This window comes from Elgaria multicarinata, chromosome 11 (assembly GCF_023053635.1).
Source record: "Elgaria multicarinata webbii isolate HBS135686 ecotype San Diego chromosome 11, rElgMul1.1.pri, whole genome shotgun sequence".
Classification (NCBI taxonomy): domain Eukaryota; kingdom Metazoa; phylum Chordata; class Lepidosauria; order Squamata; family Anguidae; genus Elgaria; species Elgaria multicarinata.
In genome coordinates this window covers 28,859,067-28,884,174 of record NC_086181.1, presented here as the reverse complement: position 1 = coordinate 28,884,174, position 25,108 = coordinate 28,859,067, and the positions used below count along the sequence as shown (strand labels likewise).

General features: G+C 47.9%; 2 protein-coding genes across 2 annotated transcripts in view; one reads left to right on the top strand and one right to left on the bottom strand.

Annotated features, from left to right (window-relative positions):
* Nucleotides 1–915: 915 nt before the first annotated feature.
* On the top strand, nt 916–7,087 carry LOC134406920 (ferritin light chain, oocyte isoform-like). The gene is made up of 4 exons (XM_063138588.1): nt 916–1,168; nt 4,516–4,662; nt 6,068–6,193; nt 6,742–7,087. Exons 1-4 carry the CDS (start codon nt 1,067–1,069, stop codon nt 6,898–6,900), a joined length of 534 nt encoding a protein of 177 aa, XP_062994658.1. The 5' UTR covers nt 916–1,066; the 3' UTR covers nt 6,901–7,087.
* Nucleotides 7,088–9,247: 2,160 nt separating this feature from the next.
* Nucleotides 9,248–25,108, bottom strand: part of GYS1 (glycogen synthase 1) — a 34,153-nt gene continuing 18,292 nt past the window's right edge. Inside the window, exons 8-17 of the mRNA XM_063138714.1 lie at nt 23,483–23,603; nt 22,925–23,031; nt 22,508–22,567; nt 21,766–21,844; nt 20,531–20,644; nt 19,839–19,965; nt 18,803–18,898; nt 16,543–16,706; nt 14,686–14,766; nt 9,248–12,232 (exon numbers count right to left, since the gene is read on the bottom strand). Coding sequence (XP_062994784.1) covers nt 11,924–12,232; nt 14,686–14,766; nt 16,543–16,706; nt 18,803–18,898; nt 19,839–19,965; nt 20,531–20,644; nt 21,766–21,844; nt 22,508–22,567; nt 22,925–23,031; nt 23,483–23,603 — 1,258 coding nt within the window. The 3' untranslated portion in view covers nt 9,248–11,923. The remainder of the gene's footprint in view (nt 12,233–14,685; nt 14,767–16,542; nt 16,707–18,802; nt 18,899–19,838; nt 19,966–20,530; nt 20,645–21,765; nt 21,845–22,507; nt 22,568–22,924; nt 23,032–23,482; nt 23,604–25,108) is intronic.

The window sequence follows — 25,108 nt, the reverse complement described above, 5'->3', positions numbered from 1 at the left end:
GCAGGTTTTCCCTGAAGTGTGACCCAGATAGCTATGATCACATTGTAGAAAGTGCAGTTTTACTGATTAACATTTTTATTGTGCTGTACTTCATTGTTTTGATGATATATTTTACGTTCACCACTTTGAGTAACAAATAAGTCATACTTAGAGCAGATCCATTGAAACCAAGGAGACGTAAGTTGCTCATGACTAATTTCATTCCCATTGATTCCAGTGGGTCTCCTCTAAGCATGGCTAAATCTGGATCCAACCCATTGTATCGCTAATCATATTCTGCACAAATGCACCCCTTGATAACACTAGCATGCCTCAAGAGAGTTGTACATTTTACGCAAAAAGCCCACAATCCCGTTAAAAATCTGCAGAACGTCGCTTTTGGGTCAAGACCCACAAAATCTGGTTTTAAGATGGCAAGGTGTCTGGTGATCCTGGCCACATTATCCCTTGCTCTTGTGGATTTTCTAGGACTAGGGCAGTGGAGGCTGGTGGCTCTGACTTTGGTGGCAGTGAATCCATTCTGGGTTTCAGTCAGAACCAGCTAGAACTTTATAGAAGCTATTCAAGGTTCTGAACATTTTGGATACACAGCCCCACCACAATCGGAGTCTCCAGCGGCCTAGGGTGGTCAGCTGCAAAAGAGGACAGGGCTCCTGCACCTTTAATAGTTGTGTAGACGAAGAGATTTCGGCAGCTCTAGCGTCTCATGCGCGCTGCACCTGCTGAAATTCCCTGTCTTATGTAATTGTTAAAGGCGCAGAAGGGCCTGGATCTCTTTCGCGTCTGGTCACCCAGGCTAGGCCGGACTCCTCCTCCCTATGCCACTAAAAGGGGCGGGGCGTCGCCTTTGTCCTCTCCGCGCGGAGGGAGGGCGCCGGAAGAGCCTCCCCGCCGGCTATAAAAGCCTCTACCGCGGCACGCCCCAGTTCAGATCCGAATCCCGCTTCTGGACCTCGTTCCTTGGCTCTTGCTTCAACAGTGATTGAACGGAGCAGGGTCGCGGCCGCCCCACCCCTTCATTCTTTTGCCAGCCAGCCAGTAAGCCCAGCCGAAGTCAACTTGCACCATGACCTCCCAAATCCGCCAGAACTACCACGCCGAGAGCGAAGCGGGCGTGAACCGCTTGGTCAACCAGTTCCTCCGTGCCAGCTACAACTACCTGTCCTTGGTGAGTAGCAGGAAGCCGAAGCCCGAGCAATCCGCTCAAAATGGATCGATTCTCTTTCTCTCTACTTACGGGCAGGGTGGAATTGGCACTCAGAAGGCCTCCTTTTGCAGGTACGCCCTAGGGCAGCCTCCCCCAACCTGGCGCTTTCCCAGATGTCTTGGACTACAACTCCCAGCATCCGGGACATCTGGAAGGCGCCAGGTTGGGAAAGGCTGCCCTAGAATAAGCAAGTCAGGTGGAGTTTAATCCCCGGGATGACGTACTACCCCCTTGCAGCATCTTCTGTTATATTCCCCAGTGTTGCCCTCCTTATGTGTTGGACTACAGCTCCTATTGGTCTGTGGCTAATAGGCATTGTAGTCCGCAACAACTGGAGGCCACCATGTGGGTGAAAGCCGGCATAGCTTAAGGGATCTCCTGGAACCCCATAAATACAGTTTCCTCTCTTGGTTTAGGTACCACAAAATGGCACCTTAGGGGAGGGGTACCCTGGATTCCTGATTTCAGGCATGGCTCTTTCCTTCGAGATACGCAGCATCTTAAATCTTCCCACCTGCCATTTCTAGCTCCCTCCTTTCAGTAAAAAGCCGAGGTGTGTGATTAATCTACAGGTGACTATGCCTTCCAGCCTTTCTGTTGCCTGTACTTGGCGTAATCCATCATCTTGGGTAATGGTGGAAAAGCCCCAACTTCCCAGTGCTTGCTTGTCTAATCAACTTACAAATCAGTCCTTTGTTGGCTGTGCTGGCTGGGGCTGATGGGTGTTGTAGCCCCAGCCCATCTGCAGGAGAGCAGGTTGGGGGAGGCAGATTCTCTTCCGTGTTGCTGTTCACCTCAGCGCAGAAGGCTGCCTTTGTTTATCAACTGGGAATCCCGCCTCTGCCTCTAACTGATTACTTCATGACCCTTCCAGATCTTAACCATTGCTCCCCTTGCTTAATGCCAATCAGCTCCCTGCCTGCAAATAGGGATCAAGTTGTTAGGTACCTCTAAACCCATAGTACTCCTTAGCCACAACATTTGCTCCTCTTTCTATCCTTTTAGCAGTAGGTACCGCACCCTGTTGTCCTCCATTTTAGTCCCCCATGGCTTCAGTCATCTGGTGTTTAACTTCAGTCCTCCACTTGGTTTCAGCCCCACCCCCCAGTCCACTCTGGTTCTTGTTTACTCATTGAATTCCCTGGAGTGTTTGTGAGCATTTGAATAAACAAGATCCTCAAAATGGAGTTAATGATTGATTGCTCCCACCCTTCTGCCTAATGACCTGGAGCGCCAACCAGTCTCTTGAACTCTTTTATCTGTAGGTCAGATAGATATGGATTGGGAGGCCGGCTTCACAGGGTGGGCCAAGCAAAGGATTGGATAGAAAGAAGAGCTTCTGCTGATGGGTGGTATAAAAATGTAATAAATAAATAAGTGGTTTGGGGGCAGGAACAACTATATCTAAACAACTAATTTGCATACCAGCTAGGCTTGGATGAAACCTGAAAGACCACTTCTGTGAAGGCTACTTCTTCCTTGGCTTTTGACCCCCAGCAGCCATTCCTGCAGGCTGTAACCAGAGGGCAAATGCGAGGGAAAGCCATTTCACCAGCCCTGCTAACAAGACTATTCCATTTTTCCTCTTCCCTATGCCTCCCATTTTCCTTGCGTGTGCGACTGTAAGCCTGAAGGCAGGAACCATCTTGTTTAACTGATGGCTTGTAATCAACTCTAGGAGCTTTTTGGGCCGAAGAGCAGGCTAAAATTAAGTAAATCCTAAAGATCTCCGCTGAGATATTAAACCAGTTTCAGATAATGTTAATTGCCATGGCTTCCAACCAAGGAATGCTGGTAAATATAGTTCTGAGAGATTTCTAGCTACTTCATTGAACTAACGCTACTGCAGAACCAAAACTGCTAAGGGTTTTCCGTGGGAATCCATTATGATAAAAGGGGGATACTGCCCTACCCTACAGAGGTGTTGGGAAGAATAATGAGGTTGTCTGAAGTGCTCTGAACACTATAACCCTATACACATTTACCTAGGATTAAGCCACTTGGAGTTCACTCAGATTTACTTCTGAGTAGACGTGTACATAAGATTATGGTATTAAAAATATTAATGCATCGGGGTGTTTAAAAACAAGCTGAATTTAAAGAGAAATTAACTCAATTTGTAACAGTAATTAGAAAGGGATTATTGAAAATTATTTCAAAATATTATTTTGGAGATCCAGCAGAATTGTATGCAGCTAATTCTTGCCTGACCTTCACCCAGCTGGCTATTGCTGGATGATTAGCACTTTCCCACTTTCTCCGGGAAAAAGAAACAAATCACGTTCAGGGATTTCCTTACTAAAGTAGCTTTTAAAAGCTGCATAGATGTATACTTGGTTCAGACATCACTAATCACATACAACCCATGACTGAGAGTTTCTTGTCTGTCCTGGTTTTCAGCCAGCTCGCTACTGCCAGTTGTATAGTACAGGGGTCTCTGGAAAGTGAAGCAACAGCCATAACACTGGATTGTCGGTCGGACATCGTGCCAAATCGTAGCTTGAGAACCCATTTCGAGTTCTTCTGATTTTTGGTTCACTGGCTACTCGCAAACTAGTGGTTTTCTCTGTTTGGGCCATCCTGCCAAACCATTAAAATTACACCAGACTACAACTCCAAAATTTGGCTGCGGGATCATGGGAGTTGTCATTCAACACATCTGGAGGGCACCAGGATGGAGAAGGATAAGTTTCATGCCCTCGTGAGTCATTGTTGGGTTGGATCCAGATTTGGTCACACTTCGATTAGACCCATTGAAATCAATCAAACTTAAGTCAGTCACGACTAACTTAAGACCTGTTGATTTCAGTGGGCTTAAATATGGATCCTGCTCATGGTTTGGTATGTTACCTGAAATGAACCATAGATGAAAGGTCTGCCTTCACCTGGAAAAGATAGCAGTTTGGGTGAGCGATGCAATTATCAGGGCAGTGGTGCAGAACATGAGGCTCAGGGGACAGATCCAGCCTTGCCCAACCTGAGATTGCAATCTGCTCTCATCCCGTTTCCCTGTGATCACCAATCATTTGGTGGTTTTCTGGGTTTTGTGCCATTTTCTTGCCAATTCTCAAAGGTTGGACTGCTTCTTCCAAGGCTTAGTAAAAGCTTTAAGCAACTTGTTAGAGTACTTTTGGCCCCACCCATTTTGCTTTAGCTCCGCCCCTTTGCCTTCAGCCCCACCTACCACTGGAATGCCTGTCTTCTAGTGACAGACCTGTGAATTTGGGGCATGTTGAGTTCCACTTCTGCTGTTTGTTTTTGTGACCCCGGATGTGAACCCTCACCTTCCTCTTCTCCCTTTCTTTCAGGGTTTCTACTTCACCCGGGATGATGTGGCGCTCTCCAAGTTTTCATCATTTTTCCAGCATCTGTCTGAGGAGAAGCATGAGCAAGCAGAGAAGCTCTTGACCTTCCAAAACCGCCGTGGGGGTAGAGTTGTCCTGCAAGATATCAAAGTGAGAAAGGGGGGGGGGGTGTCTTGGCGGGAAGCAGAGCGGTGTTTGGTGGCCCAGTCAAGATCTAATGGGCATAGTGGTGTCAGCAAAATGGAAAGGGAGCAGGAGGTTCTGGGTAAAGAGGAAGGGCTTAAAGCTGGAAGCCATAATGAAATTGTCACTGAAGAAAAGAAAGCCTAGACAAGGGGCTTTGAAGATAGTCAGATTGAGATGGAGATTCTGTGTTGAAGGGCATACACCCAAGCCAATGGCCATGCTGCTGAGCATAATGGGAGTTGTAGTCCAACACATTTGGAGGGTACAGAGTTGAGTAAGGCTGTCTCAGTGTTGCTGACCACCAGACGTAGGGATGGGAGGAATTTTAAATCTGCTTTGATTGGCTGGAAGAGAACCTATGTTTTTTCTTGGCAACAAAGATCGGAGATTTTTGCAATAACTTTCCTGTAGTGCTTTGGAGCTCTCTCTCTTGCATAGAGCTCCAAGTCGTCCCCCAGCCAAGGCACTGATCAGGTTTATATTGTAGCGTGGATGGCTGGGGAATGCTGGGAATTGTAGTCCAACTCATCTGGAGGGCACTAGGTTAGGGAAGGCTGCTGTAGCATCAGTTGTTTCCAGGCCATTCACATTGCACTGTCCTGCACATCTCACGGCAGAATGTTGGCTGCCGTGAACTGAGGTGCATGCATGAAGTTGGGAGGAAGAACTAGGACATGGCAACAAAACGTTGCAGTGTATTGTCATTTTGGAGCAGGAATGTTCCGATTCAGGATGCCATCCATCCATCATGCCTTTAAGGAGCTTAAGGCAGACATTCCAAAATGGACAACTTCCATTTTCCTTTTCCAATTAGTACCCAGCATTTTGTGGCTACTGAGCATGCTCAATCCTCGTTGGGTTAGTCTAGGTTTTTCTTTAAAGTCATGCTTCTGCAAACCTCAAAGGTTTCCTCCAAGGATACCTCCCCATTTGTTTCTCAGCAGCTCTGCTTCTGTTGGCACTTGTCATCTGAATTGGCTATTAGCAGAAATGATAAGAGTGCTGACTTTAAAGGTGTGCATTGAAGAGCAGGATGTAAGGACCAGTAGTTTGTAGAGCTGGGACATAAAGGGATGAGCCAGTGTGGTGTAGTGATTAAAGTGTTGGGCTGGGAGTCGGGAGATCCAGGTTCTAGTCCCCACTCGGCCATGGAAACCCACTGGGTGACTTTGGGCCAGTCACAAACTCAGCCCAGCCTACCTCACAGGGTTGTTGTGAGGATAAAATGGAGAGGATTATGATTATGTATGCCGCCTTGGGTTCCTTGGAGGAAAAAGGCGGGATATAAATGCAATAAATAAATAAATAATAAACAAGAGTGGTGGAATTTGCACACTGTCTCACTGGAACTCTCCACTACTCACTCCAGAAACCAGATCAGGACGAATGGAAGAATGGAGCTGCTGCCATGGATGTTGCCCTTCAGCTGGAGAAGAGTGTGAACCAGGCTCTGCTGGAATTGCACCAAATTGCTTCACGCCATACAGATCCCCATGTAAGTATTATAGAAGAAAGTTAGCATGGTTAGGTTCAGGAACTTTTTTTTGTTCGTGCCCACTAAAACTCAAAGTGTCTGAGAATGTATACTCTACACTTGTAAATGGAATTGTGGAGCCATCTGTTCTGCAAACGTGCATAATTTTGATGGCAGCGGATCAAAATACTTCTCCTGCACAGTACTGTCTTTGGCGGTCTCAGGAAATTCGTACATCTGTGTACAGATTTCTTAAGGACTAGAAACTTGCCTCTCATTTTAAAAATGATTACTTGCCTGCTGACCTTTTTGTGCCAATACCATGACATGATCATGGACTACATGATTTTAAGCAGAAGATGGGCTCTTCTCAGAGATGCTGTAGCAGTGGATTTTCTACATGGGGAGCGGGGCAGGACTAGCTGGTCTTCGAGGCCCCTTCCATCATATGATTCAATTATGGGATGTCTCATATGTATGTGAACTTGAGTAGAGGCCAAGGGAAGGGTGTGTGTTTCATGCATGAACTCCCTTCCATGGAGTTAAGATTTTATTTCCTCTTCCCTAAGCTGTGTGACTTCCTGGAGACTCATTACCTTAATGAGGAAGTGAAGCTGATCAAGAAGCTGGGTGACCACGTGACCAACCTGAAGCGTGTGCGTGCCACCGAGGAAGGCCTTGGCGAATACCTCTTTGACCGCCTCACCCTAGGCGAGTCTAGCGACTGAGCCTTGAGCTGCTGCCTCCCTTCCCAGCTCTAGCTGCCTTGTTGACCAAGTGTGTGGGTGGCTTGTTCAGCCTGTACCAAAAGTTGGCTGCTCAGTAAATAAGGGCCTCTGTACTCTGGTCCATCTTTTTTTGTGGGAGGGAGAGTTCTCTGTAACTGGCATTAAATAAACTTGGCATTAAGCACTACATTGTGTGTGTATACGCTTATACGTAAGAACATTTTGGACCCACCCACCCCTGTGCAGTAAAATAACTTGTCCTGGTTAAATGGCTGATGCTCAAATGTGCTATCAATTCCTTGGAGCATAAAGGTTGCCTTGTCAATTCAGAGCAAAGATCCGTCCAATCCCACTTTGTGTGGCCTACTGAGCAGGCAGGACAGGGACGGAGCATCTATCCCTGCCTTGTTACCAGCACCTGCTATTCAGGTAAAATGCTTCTGTCCATAGAAGGGCCCCACTTGCCTATATAATAGCCATAACCATTTTGTAAAGTCCACCAAGCAAATAGTTAACTAAATGACAAAACTTTGAATGTTTAACTAATGAGCAGAGCATGTCTGTTTGTGCCATAGCGTCAAGAGTCTGAAACCCAGACACCTGAACCTTACCATGCATATTAAGGGGACTTTAGGGGTCTGCGCATTGGGATTTTTTAAAATTTTAAATCTTTTAAATGGTCAGCATGGTTGAAGGTTGCAGTGATGCCTTCAGCCGCTAGGGGCAGACTTCCCTAATGGGCACATAGCTTTGCAATACACAGAAGCCAGTGGAGATTAGTAGGCCGAAGGAAAACGTTATACAGTATGCCTGCCTCATCTCCCCTCTATGGGGCTGCCCCTGTTCCAGGATTGGAGTGGAGCTTCCTGGGGCTATAGGGGTGCACCATGGCAGGGGCTGTGGCAAGCATGGCTTCCCTCAGATGAGGCCTACTCCTGACCTTTCGCTAGAAGGCGTATCAAATTAAGCGTTATTCTAATCTGTGACGCTGTATCTTGGCAGTGAGCTGTACCTGCACCAACCTTCCTCTGGTGAAATAAATACCTGATGAGCTGCAGTTTTGCCCCGTGAGCATTGTGACTGGGTCTACCTACCGCAGTGGGGGGGGGGGAGGGTAGATCTAGACCTGGACATACTTGGAGTAGACTTGTTGAAATAAATGGGTCTTGAGTCGATCATGATTGACTTGGACCCACTTAAATCAATGGGTCTTAGTCATAAAGTCTAGACCCAACTCTGGCCCTCCACTGCACACTACAGGGAATTATTTGTGTTGGCTTTGAGCCCAGTGCAACTGAATGTTGAGTTTTCTCCACCTTCTCCCATGCTGTCTGTTCCACAAACATGTGGGGAGAGAACACACAAAGGCGCCTTTCTTCTAAACTTTTTTCAATCCAGCACAACCAATTCAGGGAGGGGTGGGTGGGGATTAAGTGCAGATCTATTGCTCCTCTGTGTATGGGCAGGGGGTAAATGAAAGTTAAGGTATATTTTTAATGTGCCTTTTAACGTTAATTCCTGCTGAAACAACCTAGAAATCTCATTTGTACCAAAGGAGAGGGCAACGCCTAACAGCCAGCTTCATCCAGGCAGGGAGAGAGCTTGGGGCTTGCCTGGAACTTGTGGTACTCTGGGTTTATGGCCTACCTGCCCAGGTAGGATGGCACAGTTTCCAACATCCACTTCAGTGGCAGCCTCAAAGAGCAGTTACCTGGTGGATGCCCTTCCTCGCAAACCCCCCCCCACTGCAGCGCCATTCAGAGAAACCCAATCCCAGTCCCTAATTCAGCCTTCCTCAACCTGGGGCGTTCCAGAGGTGTTGGACTGCATCTCCCAGAATGCCTCAGCCAGCTGGCTGGGGCATTCTGGGAGTTGTAGTCCAACACCTCTGGAGCGCCCCAGGTTGAGGAAGGCTGCCCTAATTGAAAATGGGAGGGGAGAGGAATGGAGAGGGGGAGAAAATGGAGTCATCTGACAAATCAAAAGACCGAAACTGTTGAGCTCCTGACGGTAGGCAGGTCAGGTCTGGGAAGCTAGTGTTACCCCTCCCTCTGAAGGAGAATGTTTGGATTAGACCCTGCTTGTCAGCCGGCTAACCTGAATGTCTTGGAACGTCCTCCAGATGATACAGGAAAATTGTGTTTTCAAAGCAAAATTTATTCATAAATAATTGGGAAGATTGTCTCACACACAGCTTTTGTTCTTCATAGTTTGTTTTTTTCACACTTGGGGTGGGGTGAGAGAAGACCTCAAGCATTTTTCAACAGCCGTAAAATCTATGAGATGGGGGGGGTGCTGGTGGGGGAAAAGAACAGGGTCATTGGCTCGTGAAACCTTAAACCAATTGGGGGGGGGGGGCGGACGATGTGGTTCATGATCCAAGCAAACAGAAGGCATGATCAGGAGGGATAATAACCTAGGCCACAGAAAGTCTTTTTTTAAAAAAAGTGATTTTCCTTACTGTTGATACCAAAGTTGGGAACAGATGCAGAACTGAAGGGTCTTTGTGTGAGTTGGCATTTGCTCCACCCCTCTCTTGTGCTGGACAGAATATCTATGGACCAATTACAGTAAGTCGTACATCCTCCAGCGCCCTTCCTTCAGCTTGTCTGCGCCAGAGGACCAACTTTGGTCAAACTGTTCTACATCACCAATAGCACAGGCTCACATCTTCATGATGAGTGGGCCTCCCCACAGTCCAGGACTTGATGGCATATGTTGATCTCAACTGCTATGGCTGGTGCTCCAAGACACCGAAGAGGATGGCCATAATGGGCCCTAGTTTAGACCAACCTGGTGCTCTCCAGCTATGTTGGACTGCAATTCCCATAATGTCCATCTGGAGGGCACCTGGTTATGGAAGGCTGGCATAGTCATTCAAAGAAGAACCGATAAGAGCTTACAGTTGCTTTCACATTTTAGTGCACAACTTTAGAGCATGCTCTAGGAATGGCCATAATTCAGAACTGCTTGCTCTCCTGCAAGAGAAATCAAGGAGGCAATCCAGATGTTGTATACGTTCTAGATTGTCTATAGCAGGGGTGGACAGAAGGTAGATCTCCAGATGTTTTGGACCTATGCGACTTACCCCACCTCTGGTCTATGCCAGTTTTCTCCAACCTGGTGCCTTCCAGATGTGTAGGATGGCAACTCTGAGGATGATGGTAGTTTTAGACACCTCTGAAAGGTGCTGGATTGGGGTAGGCTGGGCTATAGATTGGACGTCCGTAGCACTGCATTCCTGAAGCAAGAAAAGTTTAAGATGACTCTCTTCTAGCTCGTGCTACTGGCTGTAAGCGAACAGTGGTCCTACCTCATTAAGTTCAGCATGGCACTTAAAAAAACAAAAAAAGTCACACGCAATGAATAATATTGCACTTTGAACGGTTCCAGAATGCTCTCAAGCTTCCATCAGGATAAACAACAGTTTTTAGGCTATGAATATTACTCTAGAAAAAGCCATCCTTTCAGCCTATCCTGGAAAAGAAATTTCCGGTTGGATCTCCTATTCCACTCCAGTGGAGCCACTTTAAGAGGGCTTTATGCTGCAAGTCAGTCCTAGGGTTCCTTCTTCTCCAGAATGCTACACCCACACTTACTCGGCTCCCCCTTGACCACATTAGAGGCAAAGGCTTTTGACCACATCCTACTTTTCCTTCATAGAACCAGGCGTAGTCCAACATATCCAGAGGTTGAAAAAGGTGGACCAAGTCCTTTCCTGTGGTCAAGAGGAGCGCTGCACTTCCATTAATGGTTGGCTTTAAACTGCAGTGCTTAAGAGGTTCTAGAACAACCATCACTGGCAAGAAAAGCCTCTTAATATTCCCAGCCAGACACACCTTCTAACAAGCAGGCTGCACCTCTCATCTTAAGCGCTTTCTTCAGCTGCTCATGCTTCAGAAGGGCCACACATCCAAAATCCCTGCTGCCTGTTGCAATTTCTGATTCTAGGGCCTTCGCTTTGAACAGCTCCACCGAATTCTTCAATAAAAAACACAGTCCAGAAGAAGCAAGACCGGAACGCGCAGACTTATTCAAGAAGCATGGTTGGGAAGAAGCACGTTCCTCTCCTCATAAGCAGCACTCAATCTGGAGCAGAGCAGGCGCTGCCGTTTAATGAACACTTCCAGCCTCCCCTCAAGCACTGGACTTCCCTAGAATCCTGGAACATTCTAGAACGTTGCTGGGGAACGTTCTAGAACACTCACCTGCCCCTCCCCATACCCTAACAATCTTGCGTTATAAAACATGGATCCCTCAAGCACTGGGCTTGCCTAGAATCCCGGAACATTCTAGAACATTGTTGGGGAACGTTTTAGAAGTTTGCCAGTCACGAGCACTCACTTGCCCCTCCCCCACCCCAAATAATAATCTAGCGTTTATAAAACATGGTCTTACAAAACCCTGTCTTATGAACGTTTGTTAAAAAGGCTGCAGCATTTCCGCGAACAATATCTGGCTGAGGGAAGTGTTGCTATACCTCCAGACCACGTACCTACCTGGCCAAAGGCCCAGCCAGGAGCACCAAGAACCATGAAGATCACTCCTAGGTCACACCCAGGAAAACTTCCCAATTTCTTCCCCCCCCCCCACATTCCCCCCCTTTTATGCAGCAGGGTTCTCCCCCTCCTCCCAAAAGGCTGACAGGAGATATGACTCTAGGCCATGTCTGAGGGGGAGCTGTGGCAGGGGGAATGTGCCACCTGATATTTTAGGTCAAGCTGAACACAAAGAAAGAGCCTAAGGGCAGCTTTCTGACTCCTTCTAAAATGGGGGAGGGGGCACGCGGAACCTCCCCTTGCCCCCCTTTGCGCAACCTGATCCGAAGCGGAGAATCTGAAGGGGGCAAACCATTAGAAACACACCAACCCGGAGCCCCTCCTCGGCTCTAGAACTGACGCTCTGGGGCCACTTCGGAAACCAGCGCCACAGCGCAGCTGATCTACTGAGGTCGGGGTGTGTGGGGTGGGTGTGAGGTGTGGGAAAGAGCGGGAGGGTGAGCCGGCACCGGCGTTCGGCCGGGCTAATTCTTCTCCTCGATCAGAGAGTTGGTGGGGCTGCTGAGGTCGCTGGGGCTGCTGGGGATGGTGGGGGTGCTGGCGTTGGAGGACGTGCTGGCTTCGCTCGAACCCTTCTTGGAGCGCTTGCGCCACTCGGGCACGGGGCCCATCATGGCCGGAGGCTTGATATTCTGCCGGTCCTTTTCCGCCTCTTCCTCCTCGTCGTACCGCTCGTCATCCTCTTCGGTCTCGCTGTGGTGGGGGCTGGAGTGACGGGAAATGGAGGGAGACGGAGGCACCGAGGCCGGGCGCGGGTAGCGGAAGCCCTGAGCCTGCAGCGGGAAGGGAAGGGCATAACGGCGTGAAAAAAGCAACGTGGGAGGATCGGACAGCTATGCCCTGTTTTGCGAGCTCCCCCTCCTTACACCTGGAACTGCTTCCCAGAACCCCCAGCGCAACGCCTCTCCCTCAAAGCCCCCTTCGGAAGGCCCAGCTTTTCTGGGGAGCCACTGACACCACCCCTTAGCGCACGTACACAGCGCATAGTGAAACTATGGAATTCACTACCGCAAGATGGAGTGATGGCTTGCTCGGCTTCGTCCATTTTCTTCAGCTGCCCCTTACGCCTGGAACGCTCTTCCAGAACATTTGAGAACTACAAGTTCAATCGCAGCTTTTAAAGCTCAACTAAAAACTTTTCCTTTTCCTTAAGCTTTTAAAACTTGATTTTGTTCTGACTTTTATACTGCCTGTTTGGTGCATTCTCTTCCCCTCCTTATTGTTTTATTATGATTTTATTAGAATGTAAGCCTATGCAGCAGGGTCTTGCTATTTATTGTTTTACTCTGTACAGCACCATGTACATTGATGGTGCTATATAAATTAATAATAATAATAATAATAATAATAATAATAATAATAATAATAATAATAATACTGGCCACCAATTCGGATTTAAAAGGGGGTTAGACAACTTCCTGGAGCAGAAGGCTATCAACAGCGTGAAAGTAGAAAAGAACGAAACAGCCTAAGTGTAGCCATATTGGATGACTTCCATATGATTAGTAATGTTTCAGGGAGATAGTGAGAAATGCCTTACTAAGCACATTCTAACAAGAAACAATGGCGGCAATTGTGATAACCAAAATACTTTCCTAAAAGTTACGCTGGTTGAAGATTTGCTTAAGGGCACAGAGCATTCTGTCTGACTGCTGCCCTTGCAATTGCAAGTAATAAAATGTCTCTCACTTGTTTCTTTGCAACTCACAATGGGTATTAGTCCTGACGCTTCTAGGCTACCTCCAGTATTGGAGGCAATATGTCTATGTACACCAGTTGCTGGGGAACATGGGCTTGGGTGTGTGTGCTGCTGCACTCAAATCCTACTTGTAGGTTTTCCGTGGGCAGCTGGCCGGCCATTGTGGGAACAGAATGCTGGACCAGAGGAGGCCTTGGTCTGATCCAGCAGGGCTCTTCTTATGTTCTTAGTCCAGGGGTGCAGAACCTCAGGACTGTGGGCCAAATCCAGCCTAGTTGGGATTCCCAGATAGCCATGGACTCCATCCCTTTCCCCTGACCGCTGCGTTTTTGGTGGCTTCCCAGCTTTTGCACAGTTTTCCTACCTCATTCTAAAAGGTTTCAAATGCCTCTCCCACTAAGGCTTGGTTACTGGCAATAAGAGGTTTAAGTTAAAATACACTGGTGTTTTTGGTATTTTGCCCCCGCCCAACACTAGAATGTGGCTTCCGAGAACCTCTCCGAGATAGAATTCAGCCCTTGGGTTGAAAGGGGTTCATGGTCCCTGCCTCAGTCGCTATCCCTTGCACCAGGAATGGGCAGGCTTGCGGGATTGACTTTGGGTGTTTTTATTGGAACCCTGCAGTCCACCAACAGGCGTCAGGTGCAAAATAGTGGTTCAGGCAGGTGGACATACACTACGAATTAAGGGGCAGGCTGTTTCTGAGACCATGATTCTCCCAGAACAAAGCCCACAAATCCTTCCATGCAAAAATCCACTCTGGGGCTGGATGCATGATCTGCCTTGTGTTGGCAGAAGGTGCCTCTGCCCGATTTTCAGGGATCCTTGCACCACAGCAGACCCCCTGTGTAGCATTTTCAGGGGTCTGGAGGTGCTGCTGTGCGGGGAGGGGAACTCTGTTTCTGCCAGCCCTTATTGCATGTTCCTAAATCTGGATCCAAGCCCTGGTTGCTCCTGTCAACTGAAGCACTGTCAGGGAGGAAAGGCATTTTAAGGTGCAAATCGTATGCATGTTTAGATAGGGGGGAAAAGGCCTACAAGCCCCAGCAAGCCATTGCTGGGGCATCCAGGTTCTCCTAAATGGCCCCATCCTCTTCCCCTAGTGGATCTCTGGTGGTCTCTAATTAAAAAATAAAGTATATCCAACAAGTCCAAAGTCTGCCCATCTCTGCCCTACTAAACTGGAGTTTGACTAACTGAAATATATGCCTATTCATCCCTTGTATGCCCTTACCTGTGTCAGATTGTAAGATTGTAAGCTCCTTGGGGCTGGGACCTGTTCTCTGGTACTCTCTTGAATGTAATGCACACTGATGGCATCACCGCCATTATTATCATTACAATGTTCCAGCACTGGTACCCAAGATCCTTTCAGCAGGAGATGCCGGGGATTGAACCTGGGACCATGTGCACGCAAAGCCTGTGCTCTACCACTGATCTACGCCAAGGAGACACTGACTCTGGCGCAAGGTGAACCCTACATAAAGGCTTACATTCCCCTCCTCTTGCACCCGGCGCCATACTCACAGCTGTCGGTTCGTGCGGCTCGTACGTGAAATTGTCCGGGAATGCCTTCGCTAGTGCCATATGCCGGGCATACATGTAATACTGCAAAGGAAGGAGGGGATGGCGGGAAGAGACAGAAAATAAACATGAGAATGAGATTCCCTTATTATATCCATGTGCCAGTCACTTTCCTTTACTCTCTACTGAAGCACAATACCATTTGTACAACCCAGCTAGCCTAAACACACACAGTTCCCCTGTACCTAGAACCATAATCTCATAGTTCCCAGTTCTACCACTGAGGTGATAATGCCAGACCACAGCTTACAATCTCCACAGCAGCCAGGCACCTCTCCACCGTGCCTGGGTCCAGCTCCAGCTGAGAGCCCCCTCCCTCCTGCTACCAACTGTCTCTGCAGAGGCCACCAGTGAGGGAGGAAGCAGCAGCCAGGCCCCTCTCCACCGTGCCTGGGTCCAGCTCCAGCTGAGAGCCCCCTCCCTCCTGCTACCAACTGTCTCTGCAGAGGCCACCAGTGAGGGAGGAAGCAGCAGCCAGGCCCCTCTCCACCGTGCCTGGGTCCAGCTCCAGCTGAGAGCCCCCTCCCTCCTGCTACCAACTGTCTCTGCAGAGGCCACCAGTGAGGGAGGAAGCAGCAGCCAGGCCCCTCTCCACCGTGCCTGGGTCCAGCTCCAGCTGAGAGCCCCCTCCCTCCTGCTGTCAACTGTAACTGCTGAACTTTGCAACTAAGATTGTAGTGCCTAAATTTGCTTTCCTTTCCCCCCTCCTCCTCCTCCCTCCCAATCCCCTTTCCTTTTGTGTCATGTCTTTTAGATTGTAAGCCTGTGGGCAGGGACTGTCAAGAAATACTTTTGTAAGCCGCCGTGAGAGCCTTTTTTGGCTGAATGGCGGCATAAAAATCCTTAAATTGTTGTAAACCGCCCAGAGAGCTTCGGCTGGGGGGGGGTGGTATATAAATGTAATAAAATAAATAAATAAATAAAATAAATAAAATAAATAAATAAATAAATACAATCTGACTGAGGTCCTCCTCTGTGTCCTGACTATGGTGGAGGTGTGTGTGTGTGTGTAAAAGAGAGAGAGAGTGTATAAATATACACACAGACACACAAAGTATGTGACTTTTATTCTGTTTTATGGTTGGTTGTAATTGTTGGTAGCAAGCTTGAGTAGTGTGCGAGCACTGGAAAGACAGGATATACATGTTTGTATGCCTGTATGAATGAATGGATAAATAAATAAACAAACCAACAACGCTGTCTGGGGCTGCACCATTTCTTCAGCCTGCAATTCATGTGTTTGAATCCTTCCCTATACAAAAAATATCTCCCAGTATAGAAAATGATGATGTCATTGAGGAGGCTCAGCTAGAGCACTTGACACTACTCCTTTTTCTATATGTGGAGATTTTTTTCATGGAGGAGCATCCAGTCATGGGAGCCCTCGCCTTCTAACAGCTTAAGGTGGTACAGCTGAGACACGGGCTTTTCAACCTCTGGGAGAAGTCTGCTTAAGGAAAAGGGGAAGGCAACTTGTGGTCCTCCAGACTTTTTGGCCAACAACACCTATCAGCCCTAGCCAACACAGCCAATGGTGAAGGATCTTAGGAATTGTGGGCTAAAACATCTGTAGGGCCACAAGTTACCTGTCCCTGCCCTTGATTGTTAAGATTAGAAGAGCCACTTGGGGAAACAAAGCCGGAGTTGACATTTGGACGGAGCGCCCTCTGGGGGCAAATAAATGAACTGTGGCACGTAGAGAATTAAGAGGCAGAAAAAATACCAGGGGCCTGCAGGCCAGAAGAAAGGATATCTCTGTGGGGAGGACCAGGTTACTGTCCCCTGGCAGAGGAAGCTCACCCTGCCTAAATATTTCCAGTCCAAGAGGTCAGAAAGCCGCTCTGTGCGGTTTCGCTGGATGATGCGCTGCCGCCGCGACTGCTGGCAGAAACTGTAGAGGAAAGAGGTCAGCTGCGTACACGACTCGTCCAAGCCCCGGAAACGCCGGTCGAGGATGTAGATCCCTGGCGGAACCAGAGAGAATGAAAAAGGAGTCATAACATTTTCATGCCACAGGTACCGTTCTGTCTTGACTAAAGCCTCCTTCTCCAACCTGGTGCCTTCCAGATGTTTGGGACTACAACTCCCATCAACCTCGCCCTGCAAGGACAGTGGTCAGGGATTGTGGGAGCTATGGTCCAAAACATCTGGAGGTCAGCAGGTTGGGGAAAGTGGAGCTAAGCCGAAGCACTGGTCTGACTTCCCAACTGAAGGGCTGTTGTTTTCGGCGTTGGAGGACAATATGGGTGGAGAGATGTTGCTTTCCCCACCTCCCCACCTTTCCTTCCTCCTCTATGGTGGCTCTCCCCTATTTGCTTAGCACTGGTTTGCCCACAGATGGTAGCATCCAATTTGCGACTGAACTTACACTGCTGGAGCTCCACTGATGTGCGAATCCTTGGCCTGATATACCTCGCTGCAAGAGGCGAAGTTGCCTGGCTCCCAGCATACCTTGTTCTAACCAGCTAGGGGCTCAACTTGATGATGACGCTTTGGCAACGCGAGCCCCCAAAGTCCCACATCTATGCTCCTTCGCGTTATGCCCATGCAAAGGAGAGAGCACGAGGCTTTGCTTGAGAGGAGGAGGAGGAAGAGAACTTCCTCAGTTTCCAGGTTTTGTTTTAAACTTTTGTTTCGGAGGAGGTGCTGCACCTATGCACTGGGCGCCTGTGCCTCCTCCAGTCCCCATTTGTTTTTTAAACCTTTGCTTTGGAGGTTTGCTTTGCTCCTCGTGTCCCAGTTTTTTGTTTTTGTAAACCCTTCTCGGCTTCTCCCCATGCCGAAGAAGCGCAGAGGCGGACCAGCAGCCATTCGGCTCACTGGCCCGCCCCCTCCCTATGTCCTGGCCATGTGACCAATCAGGGGTCAACATCAGCTGGGACATGCTTCCAACGCAGCTCTGGAGCAAGGGCGACAGACTGCAGATGCCGTTGCCTCGCTCCAAGATTTTAAAAGTTGAGGTAAGCCCCCGACTTTTTAAAAGTGAAGCTTTGGGGGTTTGCCCCTGGATGAGTTCCAGATGGCGGCTGTGTCATATAGATGACCTGCTGCCACTCCAGATCCACCCCTCCCTCATCAAGACAAGCCCTAGGTCCCACTCAACTTCCTGCCTAGAGCAAGGATGCCCACGAGGTGGATCAGGATCTACCGGTAGATCGCTGGGTGATGTGCATCAAACAGGCAAGGATTATTGACTACCGATGTTTAACAATGCCAACAATGGCTCCAGTCCATGGATCTCAGGGTTCTAGTAAAAAACCTGCAAGTCTGACATCTGCCCACACCTAGCCTAGAACTCTTGACTCCCACAGCCCTTCCTTCAAGAGCTGCCAGATCCTTCTCCCTTCTTGAGACACTAAAATAATTCCGGCTAAAAGTCTTCCCCCACAATCCCAGTAAATTCCCCCTTTTCTCAGAAAACCCCAGCCCCCTGATATAGGAGTCAGACCAGACTGGCTGAATGGCTACATCTAGTATGGACACTGAGGTGGCAGGGCAATCCCTCCATGCTATTCCCATCCTTCTCAAGCCCCTCTCCAGAAGGAATGATTTGAGTGTTTCTGGTGATGGTGAGGAAGTCTTTGTATCCCATGTGCTTTTTCTAGTTCTCTTCTTAAACATCTACATTGATGCGCCCCACTCCCTGCTAAGCTCTTCTCTAAAGATCCATGTGGCAAAAAAATCCAGTGTAATGCCTGCAGGTTGTGTCAGATACAAACTCAGCGTTAGGGTATGTATCTCTCCCATAGCTCTTTGGAGGAAGGCCAGGATAAAAATGTTACAAACAATCCAATACAGCTGCAGAGGGAAGAACCGGGGTGGCTTCCTTGCATTCAAGATGGAGACATTAAAATCTCATCCCCATGTGGTCTAATTTTCAGCCTGCCCCTCCTTCCCCAAAGAGGCCACTATGGCAGTAAGGGACTACTTCAGACAGGTAGGTGAGGAAAGCCTTTTTTGGCAGGTTTGTCTCTGGATTCGGTTTGGCCCATGAACCGTTGCACTGCCCTCCCTTTTCAGGTGTACCCAAACATGCCGGCTCCCAGCTCCCAATACCAACCGTAGGCAGACGGGTCTGCTATGTGTTCCTCCATAAAGCAGCCAAAGCCAGAGAGGTTGGTGGAGATGCTGGGAATGCCCATGACGGTGCACTCAGCTGGAGAACAAAAGAGAGCGTTGGAGAGGTGGGGAGGTGGAAGTCCCTGTACCATCACTCAAGAATTTGGCCAAGCCATTTAACCCTGGTGTACTTTTTCCTACAAGTGAGTCTCTTATGTTTATTTTACTTCAGGGTACTAATAAGCTTATTACTGAGCAAGTGGCCAACTTTTTTAATCTGGCTGTTCTCATTAGACCACTCATGGATGTCTGATCATTATTTTAAACCTACTGATTAGCATTTTTACAGATTTTGTACCCCTTCTTCTTTCCCATCCTGAATTTTTATTACGTCTGTGTACTTATATGTGTAATGGTGGTCTGTTGACTGTAAATAAAGACTGATCGAAGTGACATCAAACAAAACCAAAGATGGCAACATCAGACCTCTCCCCGCATGCTTTGTCTCTCAGCAGAATGGAGCTCCCAACAAACACAACGGGAAGCCCCATTCTGCTGGGGGGAAAGGGGGATATTCCCCACGCACTTTGTTTCCCAGCAGAATCACTGGGATTCTGGTGGCCTGGCTACTTCTGGCAGTGACTGACTGTGGGCTGGGTGCGGCCCCCACTGGGTTCCAGGATAGCCAACGTGGCCCCCTCAAGTCCTCCCAAGGTATTCACTCCTGTTTTAAGTAAACAAACCTTTTCCTTCCTTGTGGGTTTCAGCCATTTCTCCCTCTACTGCCCGTATTCCATATTTCCCTGCTGTCAAATTGCTCTTTCCAATAAATCAATGCATCCACCAATTATGCAGAAACCCATCTCTGATTCAGAGCAAAGCATGCAAACTGAGCGTCACCATGCAAATAGCACCCAAACAAAGGTATCCATTTGCATTTGCGGTTTTGGAACACAGAACCCGAGCCCGATCAGTGCACTGTTAGGGTTTATTTTCGGTACGGAACGCCACCCTCCATTGTCCCCCAACAAGCCTACCTGGTGTGTAGCCCCATGGCTCGTAATAGGAAGGGAACACTCCCAAATGGCAGCCTCTAACAAATTCCTCATAATCAACGGGAAGGAGTGGACTAGTGGAAGACAGGAATTCTGGGTGGAAGATGACCTGGGAAGAAAGAGAGAGATGGTGACTGGGAGCTCAATAGCCTGTCATCCTGCCCCTGAAAATGGGACCATCCTCAAAGGTATATATTGCACTTCACACCTACATGTCCTGCCTTTTCACATATATATGGAAGACAGCTGATGAAAATCTATGCTAGCTTTCCCCCACCTGGTGCTCTCCAGATGTGTTGGACTGCAACTCCCAGCATGCCCCAGCCAACTGGCTGGGGCATGCTGGGAGTTGCAGTCCAACACATCTGGAGGGCACCAGGTGGGGTAAAACTGGCCTATGCCATTGGTCATGAACTGATGGGTTGGAGGACCCACACCTTGGCTGTAGCCTGAGCTAAAATGGGTTTCATCAGCAGCATTAAAACTATACACACACACACACACGTTGTGCATAACCTTATCCTCGTGGCCATGTGGCTAGTTTTATTCCCTGAGTAAAGCAGCCCAGCATCTCAACTCCAACCTTCTCCTTAAGGCTCCAGCTCTGCAAACCCTCCCCAGTTCCTCACTGCTCTCTTGTTCCAGTTGATTTTTGCCAGCCTTCCTCCGCTCACCTTGACCCGGTCAGCGCTGCTGTTAAAGAGGCCAATGCGCCGGATGGTGTTGAGAATGGGGTCGGTGGAATCATCCAGCATGTTGTGGGTGCAGATTGGGGGGAACGACTGGCGCTGATTGGGAGAGGAAAGAAAAGACTAAGGTCAACCGCCGACGTTTGAAACCAAAAAGATGGAAGACAGCAACAATGTAGGCCTCATGAAGAAAGCCTGATATATCCTCAATGCCAGGGATGCAGAACCTCTGACCCAGGAACCAAATCTGAGGTTTCAATCTAGTCTTCCAAGTTTCTCAGGTAGCCCCACCCCTTCCCCTGCCCCCACCCTCTTTTCTGCCCGCCAGGCATTTGGTGGTTAATGGCAGTAAGAGCTTCAAGATAAAATATTCTGGAATTTTGGCCACACCCCCTTTGCATTCAGCCGCGCCCACCACTGAAATGAGGCCTCTGAGAGCTTCTCCAAAATAGAATTCCACCCTTGGGCTAGAAGAGGTTCAACACCCCACTGCTTTACGCGCTCCCACCCACCCTTTTCTCCCCCTCCTTATGTGCAAATACGGCTGACAAATAAACTGTGGAAATATAAACGAATGTGCTCATATTTGCACAATATATTTTGAGTGCAAAATTTAGAGTTCCTGTTGAAGTCACAGAAAAGGGGTTTGGGGCATGAACACACACACACACACACACACACACACACACGGAATCTTAAATTCTCAGCATCTTATTATTCCACTCCATTTCGTTTGGAAACTGTGGAGAGCACACTTCTCCATGCCACATTGGTATCCTTACTATAAGGCTCACCTTGAAGTAACCAGGTTTATTCCGTACTTAGTCTTAGTTTTCAACTTGTCTTGTAACTCCACTTTAGACCCACCCACCCCCAATCTATGGTCTAAAGCGGTACAGACCAGACACAGGTTTATTACTTCAACAACAACTAAATTCTAGAGAAGCAAGGCATCCTGGTTTTTCTCACACAGAATTCAGGGATACTGACCCAAACACTGCCCTGTTCAGCTAACAATTCAACTGCTTTAATTCAACCCACTCAGGAGCTAAGCTCCTAGATATGTTCAGGGCTCCCAGAATCCTCTGCTCTGATTCATCTAGCCACACTTCTTTCCAAGAACCCTTCATTCTAACTCCCACCTCTCAAACACACACACACACACACCCTGGCTGAATCTCTTTAGGCCTCATTTCCTGCTTCCCCACACACCCTAATACCTGGGTGGCAAAGATGGCTCTCTTCATCATAGTGAAATCTTCCTTGTCCAGCATTTTGTTCATGTCAGGAAGATTCCCCCTGAGGTAGAAGGGGAAGTTAGGCAGTTTAATAGGGGTATAGATGGAGCGGGTTTGAGGGGCTTCTGCTTCTTCCTGCTAGGGAAAATATTATAGGTCTGCAGTAGAATCAAGGTTTCTCCAATGCAGAAGACAAAGAAAAGCGTGGGGCAAACCCTAAGATCCCACCCATCGCATCCACGGAAAAACCAGCAGCACCCGCTCAAGGGCTCAGCACTTTCACCACCTCTCTTTGGTCAACTGCTGGCCAATTGTTCAATTCAAGGTACTGGCTTTAATCTTTGAAACTCTAAATGGCTTAGGGCCTTGCTGTCTGCCTATCTCAGGATGAACCTGCTCAGTTTTTAAGATCAGCAAGAGATGTCCTTTTGAAGACATCCTTACTGCTTTCTCTTGTACTACTCCCAAACTCTGAAATGCCTTTGGAGCTACAGCCTTTTCTGCATTCAAGAGGGTGGCCAAGGCACATCTTTTTAACTTGGCTTTAAAAATTGTTATTATGTCTTTTAAAGGTGTTTTTTTGGGAAAATGCTATGTTTTTATTTGATTATTATTCCCCCCCTGAGATTCTTGTAATTCACTTTGGTTTGCATCAGAAAGCCAGTATAGGAATACAAAAAAATAATACTAAAATAATACATAATTCTCATAGGAGTTCACTTACACAAGGAGTGATTCATAGAGTTTCTTGCCAAACTTCTCCTTCACTGCATTAGCTGTATCCCTAGATTTTAAATAAATAAATAGGGAATGGTGAGGTGGGAGGGAAGAATGAAGGTGGGTTAGAGCCGAGGTTAAGATTCCTGGATGTTTCTGAATCAGGAGTTAGGACTAATAGCTAAGGAATATGGAGAGCACCAGGATTTCTGGATCTCCTCTTCCGAGAGAGCTTAGTGAGGTTAGCAGGTTGGAGAATGGTAGAGGAGTGCCGGGACTTCAGTACTTCCTGTGAAGGGAGCAAGGTCTAGTGGATTTTCAGGCAGGGGATGTTCCCGATCCCTTCAGGGAGCCTAAGCGCTCCTGCAGGGGGGTGGTTTGGGTGAGCCAGGGCTCCTGAGAGGTCTATGTGAGGGAGACTCACCAAAGTTGCTTGCGGACGGCCTGGCCTTTCAGAGTCTCAACGTTGAAGTTGTTAGTACGGGCTGGCATGATAAAGAATGCCACCACCGTAGTCTGGCTGCCATTCACCTGCAAAGAGAGAAGTTACAAGGGGATGGAAAGTCAGCCACAGCCTGCTCTTCTTGTTTTTGCCTCACATTTGCCATTACCCCCATCTCCACAACCTTGTAAACATGAAAGGAAATCCAGAAAGTGGCTTCAGGCTGACCTTTCTCTCAAGCGTTCCCTGGGCACCAGAGCCATAGCTTTTGGCACGTACGCTAAACACAAGTGTACACACAGTTTCTATTTCCCCCATTTATACACCCTCCTCGTGCCACCCCGGGCTCATAGTTTCCCGTCAAATATATCATTTCATCCAAAGCAGTCCTGTTAAGATGTCATAATGGTTTAGGTTCATCCTCTTTTTGCTATCATGAAGCCCAAAGACCAGAGTTTGACATTAGAATTTGGGCCTAGCAAGTCCGTGAGCCACATCCTCCCTCTTGTTCCCTCACAGAGCCCCAATTTCTCTATTTACCCTCAGCAGGTAGTTAAGACGGGCCAGAGCTTCCAAGAAAATGTCGGCCCCTTTGTTGGAATATTCATAGCGACCAGCAATGAAGAAAAAAATGGTCTTGTCAAGGTTGAAATCCAGGTTCCTAGGAGAATTAAGAGGGTGAAGTGGGGTTGAATCCAGAATTCTTAAATAGGCAGAAGAAGCTGAAACTCAGTCTATCCCAGCACATGTCTCACTCCACATAATCAAGTTTTATTACTAGACAGCAAAGCCAGCCCTACCATGAGGGCAGAGTGAGGCAGCCGTCTTAGGCAGTGGATGATGGGAAGGGTGGCAGCCAGTTTCTGAGAGGATAGAGTGGTCTGTGCAACACTGCCTAGCAACTGTCCATTAAGACAGCCTGCTGCCCTCAGGTGTCATGTCCCATTACCAGTGTGGGTTCAACTGCCAATGTGGTCAAGCTTCTGTACATGGAACGGAGGGGAGAGGTTGCCATCTTGTTCTTTTTCCCCTCAGGCAGCAAAAATATCTTGGCCTAGTCCTACTGGACAGAGATGGTTAACATTAAAAATTCAGGAGGAAAGGAGGATAAATAATTAGTTACTCCAATGATAGCTTCCTTTTAAGGTGTCTCAGTGTAATTGATTGCTTTTCAATCTCATAATTATGTTACGTGGAATGAGCCAGCATGTATTTTCTTTAGCCCAGAGGTAATGAGAGTGGTATTCAGCAAGAGGCAGGGAGCTAGGGCCAGGGTCAAACCCCTACTCAAGCATGAAGGTCACGGGATGACCTTGGACCAGTCAACCATTTTCAGTCCAACCTACCTCACAGGTTTGTTGTTTGAGGATACAATGGGAAAAGCAGGGGAGAAGAACCATGCAAACCATTCTGGGGAATGGCAGGATAAAAAACATCAAACATAAATCTCCCCTCAGGCTTGGGATGCATATAGTCACATTAGCTCAGTTAAAAGCCAAAGATTAAATTGGCTAAACAATCTTAAAAAGAAGGGCTGCTGAAGCATTATAAATACAAGTGCTGTTTATAAAACCATTGAAAGAACAAGGAAACTAATTCAGTGAGCCTAAGGGGAACTGCATAACATGATCATATGCATACTTACTCAGGGTAAGCCCCACTAAGTTTAATAGGACTTATTTTCTACTAAATGTGTAGGACTACAGCCTCAATTTTGTTAATCCTTAAAACCAGTTATGGGGATTTTCCCCTCCAGTATTGCCGCCCATTATGGGGAAACTGCTCCTTCATTGGGCAATCCCACCCATAGGTTTTCTTATTTTTTACCAAATGTTTCAGGGCCTGAGGAACTCTCTGCCTCTACACTGCAGAGTTCTACAAGTGGACCCTTTTCCATTGCTACCAGTTCTCTTAGAATATTTTAAAATCAGTGAAGAGCCAGTGTGGTGTAGCAGCTAGAGTGTTGGACTGGGAATTCGGAGATCTGAGTTCTAGTCCCCACTCAGCCGCGGAAGCTCACTGGGTGACTTCGGGCCAGCCACAGGGTCCAGCCTGACCTGCCTCACAGGGAGAGGAGGAGGATTATGTTCGCTGCCTTTGGTTCCTTAGTGGGGAAAAGTGGGATATAAAGGTAATCAATCAATCAATCAAAACCTCCTAGTAGCC

What these genes read in the sequence shown, in the direction of transcription:
- LOC134406920 (XM_063138588.1), top strand. Translation starts at nt 1,067, where the DNA reads ATGACCTCCCAAATCCGCCAGAACTACCACGCCGAGAGCGAAGCGGGC. An exon ending in GCTACAACTACCTGTCCTTG is followed by an intron (nt 1,169 to 4,515) that starts GTGAGTAGCAGG and finishes CCTTTCTTTCAG; the next exon opens with GGTTTCTACTTCACCCGGGA. An exon ending in TTGTCCTGCAAGATATCAAA is followed by an intron (nt 4,663 to 6,067) that starts GTGAGAAAGGGG and finishes TACTCACTCCAG; the next exon opens with AAACCAGATCAGGACGAATG.